This window comes from Melanaphis sacchari, unplaced genomic scaffold (genome assembly GCF_002803265.2).
Source record: "Melanaphis sacchari strain LSU unplaced genomic scaffold, SCAv2.0 Contig74_pilon_pilon, whole genome shotgun sequence".
Classification (NCBI taxonomy): Eukaryota; Metazoa; Arthropoda; class Insecta; order Hemiptera; family Aphididae; genus Melanaphis; species Melanaphis sacchari.
In genome coordinates, this window is record NW_020271531.1 from 1,930,362 (window position 1) to 1,938,392 (window position 8,031).

At 29.0% G+C, this 8,031-nt stretch overlaps 1 protein-coding gene across 5 annotated transcripts in view; it reads left to right on the forward strand.

Annotated features, from left to right (window-relative positions):
* Positions 1–5,885, forward strand: part of LOC112601033 (rap1 GTPase-activating protein 1) — a 159,269-nt gene extending 153,384 nt beyond the window's left edge. For all 5 annotated transcript variants that reach the window (XM_025348428.1, XM_025348429.1, XM_025348430.1 and 2 more), the window contains 9 exons: positions 2,911–3,149; positions 3,218–3,369; positions 3,470–3,596; positions 3,701–3,866; positions 3,966–4,319; positions 4,440–4,531; positions 4,629–4,884; positions 5,030–5,176; positions 5,553–5,885. In XM_025348428.1, the coding sequence (XP_025204213.1) occupies positions 2,911–3,149; positions 3,218–3,369; positions 3,470–3,596; positions 3,701–3,866; positions 3,966–4,319; positions 4,440–4,531; positions 4,629–4,884; positions 5,030–5,170 (1,527 nt within the window). In that variant the 3' untranslated portion in view covers positions 5,171–5,176; positions 5,553–5,885. The remainder of the gene's footprint in view (positions 1–2,910; positions 3,150–3,217; positions 3,370–3,469; positions 3,597–3,700; positions 3,867–3,965; positions 4,320–4,439; positions 4,532–4,628; positions 4,885–5,029; positions 5,177–5,552) is intronic.
* Positions 5,886–8,031: the final 2,146 nt, after the last annotated feature.

Below are 8,031 nucleotides of genomic sequence, written 5' to 3' on the forward strand. Positions count from 1 at the left end.
TGGAGTGAAGATCTAGAAATAATAAATTAATAAACACCGTTGCTTGTATTAAGTATTATATTATTTTTTTAAATAAAATTTTGTTTTATACACGCGCGTAGATGACACACGTGTCAGTAACTCGTTAAAAACACATAATTTGTATAACTACATCACACTACACTTTATTTTATTTCTAGGCAAACTGTATTTTTAATATCATAATGTCATATGCAATTTATACACAAAGAATTTATATTTTATTAATACCATGCCATTTCATAAAGTGTATACAGGTTTACTTCGTATAAAACTTTTCGACAAAATGAAATGTTACAGAAAATTGAATTTTCGTGAAATGGTCAAGGTCTTTTAGGAATTTAATCCCCTCTTAAATTGCTTTAAAAGTTTCAATTCACCATTCACTAGTTGGATAATGGGGCTAAAGTTAAAATTGAAGTATTTGTGGAGATGAAAAAGTTTTTATGATATTAACGAAATTTATGAGATCAATAATTGTATCAAGTAAAACTCATAACAGCATATTTAGACAAATATTATGTTATGTAGTTCAGAATTGCAGATAGGTAGATAATATTATCACCGATTCATATTACTTAAATTTAATGTTTTAATTGGAAAGTTACTTCTGAATTTAAAAGGTTTAGGAAAAATCGTTGGTAATTTGCGCCTAAGTTTTTTTTTTTTATTTAATGCGTCCTTACCTATTGATATAATCATTAATTAGTTTATAATACTATACTAAAGAATGTGAATACATAATTGCTTAAATTTAATGAATAAAATACCTTGTATTAATCATAATTTGTATTCCCTATTACTATGACTTCAACAAAGCACGCAAAAATAACCGCAATAACTATAAAAAATAATAAGTATGTTTAGATAAATTCGTGTTAGTTCTTAGTACTTAAATACATAATAGTTACATACTTCATTAGTTACTTAAACTTAGTTTAAAAATAATAAAAAAGTATTAAAATATATTTTTGTAATAAGACTTAAATAAAATAATAATTGCAATATATAGTAATAATTTTAATTAAATTAATTTTCATAAAAATATGTTCTAGATACAAATTATAATTAAAAAACAAATAACTCTAATGCAATTTAAGGGTTTTTTTCAGAAATACTTCAACTTAAAAGTTATATATTTCTCCAATCTATAACGTACGATTATTGATTTTTGATACATAATTTATGTCGATAGCATTTATATTATATGCCAGTTTATTATCGATTTTTTTTGTTTTTACATAGGCAATAATTTCACCAGTTTTATAAAAGGTTAATTACGATATTAAAACCAACAAAACAAAATTTGTCTAAATTCAAATTTTCTGTTATATATTTATAAGACGGAAACCACTCATAATGTGGTCATCGTGTACTCTTCACTACTAATTAAGTCGTGAATAAAAGCGCGTGCATTTTTTATAGAAACACCCTATGGTCTCCATTCGCATGATATTAAAATTTTATAACCACGGTTGCAATACGGTGCACTTGGTGCAGACGCATAATAATAATAATAATAATATAAACGAAAAGAAAAGCAATATTCTAGGATAGTTGGCGATCCGCCCATGAATGGAAACACGATAAATATCATAATAAACATCATTGGATCTCTGCACTGGCCTGGATAAAAATAGTCCAGACTATATCTGTTGACGGCAGGACGGTTTTTAATAATAACAATAATGCACATTCTCGTTCTAGTGTTTTTATTATTATTACTGAATTTCAGTACCACGTGCTGTTGCACTGCCCTCGCTGTTATAAGTAACATATATATATATTTGTATAATATTTTCCCGCACAGTTAGTGTTTATCAGTGCAATAGACTATCGTTATCACTAAATTAAATTTTAAGAGGTTTCGGACGTTATAAAATTATTCATTGCATTAAACCAATAATTAATATGCATACTTGTATCGATTTGTATAATCAATAATATACGTAATTCAATAAATATACATATGTGTGTTATGTTGTAACTATATTATTTTAGACGCATAAGTTTTCAACTCTGCGTTGCATCATCTATTATAGTTTCAAAAAACTCGTTTAAACAACTGTATACTAACCACCCTGCTAAGGTTGTTTTTGTACGCAAATCACAAAAACTACAACTCATTATCGTCTATCAATTATTTACGTTGTACCTAAATATTTTGTCGTAACCTTCAACATTCCGTACCATTACTTATTTAAAATTAATAAATATTTTATTATTCCAATTCTATTAAACCTAAAGGGTATGAATATTGCTTGTTCTTACAGTAACATTAACATATCAAAATTACAAAAACACCTTATTTTTTTTTATAAACATTTAAAATTAAAATATGAAAAATTAAATTTTTTCCATCTATGGTTTTAGTTATTTTATAGTTTAAAAAATATTATTTTTAAAAGAACTTATTGTTTTTGACAAAAATCAATTAATTGTACTATATTATGTATATACAAATAAATTACTAGCATTAAAATAAGTTTCCTTATAAATATAGGCTGATAGATCGTCTTTATTCAGAATCGTTTTTCGTATGCAATAATTTATCTTTCGATTTAAATATAACGCATCCATTACAGTGATTTATTCATTGACAATTCTTTCAAAACTTAGGTACTCGTATAAGAACAACTTATTCTTGTCTTGAAGAGTTATCTGCTAGATTGCAATATATTGTTTGCAACTTAATACTATTTAAATTTTACTCGTATTTAATATCTTTTCGTAATACGATATGAAACAATTTTAAAGCTTTTTTTTTTATTTCTTTTTCAAATATACCTATAGAATATTACTTATAAATCGTAGGTAATTAATCGAGATAATGACTGTGAAATTTATTTTAATTTTTAATTAAAAATATAAAAAATGTTTTGTTCCTATTAGTTGTTGAACGATCAGCTATCAGTTACCAATATGTCACCCATTTTGAGTTGTAAAACGTCTCAACTAATTGCCGCCTACGACGAACATGTTCTTGTGTCGCACTTCAAATTTGGTGTATTATATCAAAAGTACGGCCAAACTAGCGAGGAAGAATTATTTTCTAATCAACATACTTCGCCCGCGTTCGATCAGTTCCTCCAATTACTTGGCCAACGAATACAACTGAAAGACCACAAAGGGTAAGCACTTATCACATTTTACTTTGATATAATAATTATTAATAATTATTTATTTACTCTGGATTAAGGTACCGAGGTGGTCTAGACACGCAGTTTGGTCAAACTGGCGACGAAGCTGTTTATCAAGTGTTCAAAGACAGAGAAATTATATTCCACGTATCTTCTTTGCTTCCGTACACCGATAACGATCCTCAACAATTGCAAAGGAAAAGACATATCGGTAAGTGTATAAATGCGCGTCATGTTATAATAATTTTCAAAGATGGTTATATCGTTTGGATTTTGGATTATTAATCTTAACTAATTGAATTTTTCTCTAGGTAATGACATCGTGGCAATAGTTTTTCAAGAATCTAATACCCCGTTCACTCCAGACATGATAGCGTCACATTTCCTACACGCCTACATCGTCGTCCAAGTGATCGAGCCCAACACTCCCAATGTTAGGTACGTAGAATTTGAATGTCTTGCTAATAATAAAATTAACACAAAAAATTTTTAACGACCTATTATTATGACTTATTTTAATTTGTCAAAACTTTCGTTTGCAGGTATAAAGTCAGCGTGACCGCCCGAGACGACGTGCCCTTTTTCGGACCCACGTTGCCTAATCCGGCCGTGTTCAGACACGGACCAGATTTCAAACAGTTCCTTCTCACCAAACTTGTAAATGCAGAAAACGCCTGTTACAAGGCCCACAAATTCGCCAAGTTGGAGGTGAGTTTTGCGATATACAAATTTAGCATATTATGTCGATCGTAGTGTCGGGTTTTAATAATAATTACTCATTTACTTATATTTGTATGGCGTTTCCAGTTGAGAACCCGAACGTCTTTATTGCACTCATTGTGCGAGGAGTTGAAAGATAAGACCAAAGATTTTCTGGGACACAACGAAGGCGGCAGTAGCGGCACCAGTGCCGGGACGGGCGGTTCGAGTGGTGGTCTAGGCGTCGAGTTGACTAAGTCGACGGCCTCGTCGTCGTCGTCGTCGGAATGCGGTAATGGTACTATCTCAGGAGCAGGCAGCAGGTTCATAGATACGGTACGCAAAGCGCTCATAGCACGGGTGAAGACCCAAACGTTGTCTAACGTTGAGGCGAACAACAACGTGTCGGGCGGCCTATCCAAGAAGACCAGCAGTTGTTCGGCAGACGGTTCCATACCGAGCGTGAGTTAAACCACATCTGTCCATTGTTATTATTTTCACGTGTATAATTACTATCATCGTGACTAACGAAATGTTTATGTATGCGTTTTTTATTTCATGTTTTTTTATTCGTGAATACAGTTTGGCAGATCGTTGTCGAAGAGCAGCAAAAAGAGTTCGCCCTCATCACCTATATCCAGTCCGGACATCCATCCGGTGCACAGGACTTCCAGGTACGTCTATCATACAATAATATAGTGGTGCCGTACGCGCACATGTAATCGTCGTCGACGTGGGTCATAATCTTTGTGATTTCTTGTGTTTTTGCAGCGGAGCTAGCCGCGTGGCCATGTCAGAAAGCGATTCGTCGTCGTTGAACAGCGTCGAACTCGATGGTTTGGGCATGGCAGGGGCCGTGGATAGCGACACCGGTCTGGAGAGCATGTCGTCGGCTGAGACGCCCAGCGGCAAGCCATGCAGCATGTGCTGTTGTGATGCACCGAACAACGACTCCCGGGTGGAAGGTCTCCGGCAAGAAGTAACCAGGTTAAAGTGCGACAAACTAGAGCTGTTAAGGCAGAATGTGGTAAGTCTCTTCTTTTCACGCGTATCTCTATTTTTTTTAAACACAATTTGTGAATTCGTAATTATTATCGTCGTCGTCCGTCCGTCTACTTTTTAGTTCGCTCATAATTTCATTGATTTTTTATTTTATTTTTATTGTCTTCCAGAGTTGTCAACATGAAATAAAGAGGCTACGAGAAAAAGAACTGGTACTACAGTCGGAACTCACGTCCGCGTCCAAGGAGATTCTTAGGTTGAGGGAACTGTTGAAAAACTACACCACCAACCCCAACTCGTCGACTGTTTGAATATAGGTATAAAATAGTCATTGTGTTTATTTTTTATTCGTGATTACGTATTAACACCAAACTAGATTGTCAAAAATGTCCGCGATTTTATCACTTTGTACCACATTTATATATTTTTAATATTTATTTTTGCTATAACTGTTGAAATATTCTATAGCGAATTCAAATTATCATTATTACTATAATAAATCATTGTAAATTATAAGAAAGCTCTTTATTCATTTAAGCTGCCGTCATTATGACGCTAATTATTATTGATCGCGATAATTTACGTCGATAGTTTTGCAATCTAGTTGGTCTTATATTATGTAACAGGGAACTGACATAGCCTTTGATTTTAGTACGTTTAAATAGAATTTTTCTAAAAAATTATTGTTTGCAGAATACCTACCGATTTGGCGACGAAGGAAGATATAAAACTATCACTTGTCGTTCACTCGCACCGTTGCAAAATTATTTAAGGTCTGCGGCAAATATTTCTTCTTGGACAACCATCTATGGCCACCAGTGAATAATAATATTCCATCTTACGAGATGGAAATAATATAGCGTAACGCGATACCAAAGTATTACATATTATATAATTATAATTTTCAAAACGATTTGAATATATCGTTATTAATCTATGTCGGATTGTATTTATACCTACTAAAATTAGCGTTAATAATGTAAATCCATTGTTATATTTATTTTTAATTGTGCTTGTAATCGTTAAGAGAAAACAATAATATTGTATAAAGCATATACCAAAGTATTAATATTTGACGTTTTAATAATATTATTTAAAACTTAATTCTGTGTGAAAACGTTAATTCGTTAGTGTCAAAATAGCATCGTTTGTGACGTAATCACACAATTTAATGTTAATTTATTTATTTAATTGGTTGATAATTTATTGACTGTAAAATTCATCCTATATATCACAAAAATTGTAAATACAATTATTATTACATAGTTTTAAATCTTAAGGGGTTTTTTTAAGTCTGTAGTAGTAAAAAAAACTTAACAAAATATTACCATTTACATGTTGGTGCAAATAAATTGATCGTAAAATATAGTTTACAATATTATATCATACTTTTATTTATTTCATTTTAATTTTCAAATCATAGAAATTACCACCGTAATAATACCTAACCAATGTATGAATTATACATTTTACTATTAATATTTATAACTTTTTTTTAAGTATTTTTTTTTAATTATTCACTCATTTGATATGTATATGTTTATTTCTATGAAGTAAATGTCCTATGTGTACTCATTATCTCATTATTTAAATAAAGTCTCATAAGTGCATGTATTTTTATAGTGATAAGGAACTAATATTATAATATCAATGATATGATACTTATATCTATTATACTTTTGTAAAGTCTATCATGTTTTTGTCAAAAATTTATTGGGAAGAGGAAAAATAAAAATAAAAAAATTTAGTTAATATTATATTGTTGATTATAATAGACTATAATAGTATTATTATGGTTATTTTAACAGTATTAATTTATAGATTTAACGGTAGTCTAATTTTAAAAAAATACGCACCTAACATTTTAATATTATAATACTCGTGTATACTTACATATAAAATGTGATTTTTTTACGCACAAATGTTTGTTCTTCAAAAAAAAAAAAAAATTAATTGGAAGAAATGTATGTCAATTTATATTATTATTTCTAATTGTATAATTCTTAAATGATTTATAAATACCTAAAACTGTAAATGCTTATACAAATACTTAAAAGTTCAAGTAGGTACACACATGTATACAGAAAACTTGTGTCCGTTCTGTTTTAAAATCAGGCACAATAATTATATTTTTAATTTAGCCTATATATGACTATATGAGTGTATTATGTTTTGTTATTATTATTATTATTATTATTATTATTATTAATGCAATAAATGTTAATTTTTATGCAAAATTCATTGATTTTACAACAAATCCTAAAATTAATTAGTATATATCAGACTTTCTTGTCCATGTATGTTGCTTATTTATATAAAAACTGTATTATCAAAACAATATTTTCTGATAATATAGATTTATGTTATAATGCAATCAAGGTAAATAATAAGAGAGAACAGTAGTTATATGAACATGTTCACTTTAAATTGACTATATAAGAGCATCTTCAATCTCGAGCAAACTAATGGATATATGCATACATGCATATAAAATGTAATAAATAATATATATTTTAATATTGTACAAGTTTGGTGAAAGTACAACGTTCCCCCCAAAAGTATATTCTATAAAAATACCTATATTTATAATATATATGCTCTGACTTAAAGATATTTTTAAAGTTTCTCAGAACTTAATATCTAAAAACCCTTAAAAATATTTTTCTTATTTTAAACAATTATCTTTATTTTTATAATGAATTAATTATTATTAAATCATTATCCTAATGGAAAAAATTGTCTTTACCGTGTTACCTAATCTATAATATAACATTATCAGATATATAATTTTGTAATTTCTAAATACATTTATTAAAATGAGTACTTATGATTGATTACTAACATCATGCTTTATAATTTTTTCTACCCAAAAATGGTCATAATGTTATTATTTATAAGTGATTTTATAAACAAATAATTTTTATTGCAAAAATGAATACCTATGTACTCATATTAAACATTACTTACTCATAAATCATAATCTACTTAAAAATTGAAATATTTTAAGAAACTAATGCATGAAGATAATATTTCTTCTCATCTTTAAGTTTTATAATAATCCAATTCATTAATAGTAAACTTAATAACACAATATTGATTTTTCTGATAATAGGTGTTTTAAAAAACCAAATTAAATCACTGAACTGAAAATGGAATCCTTTTATTATAACAT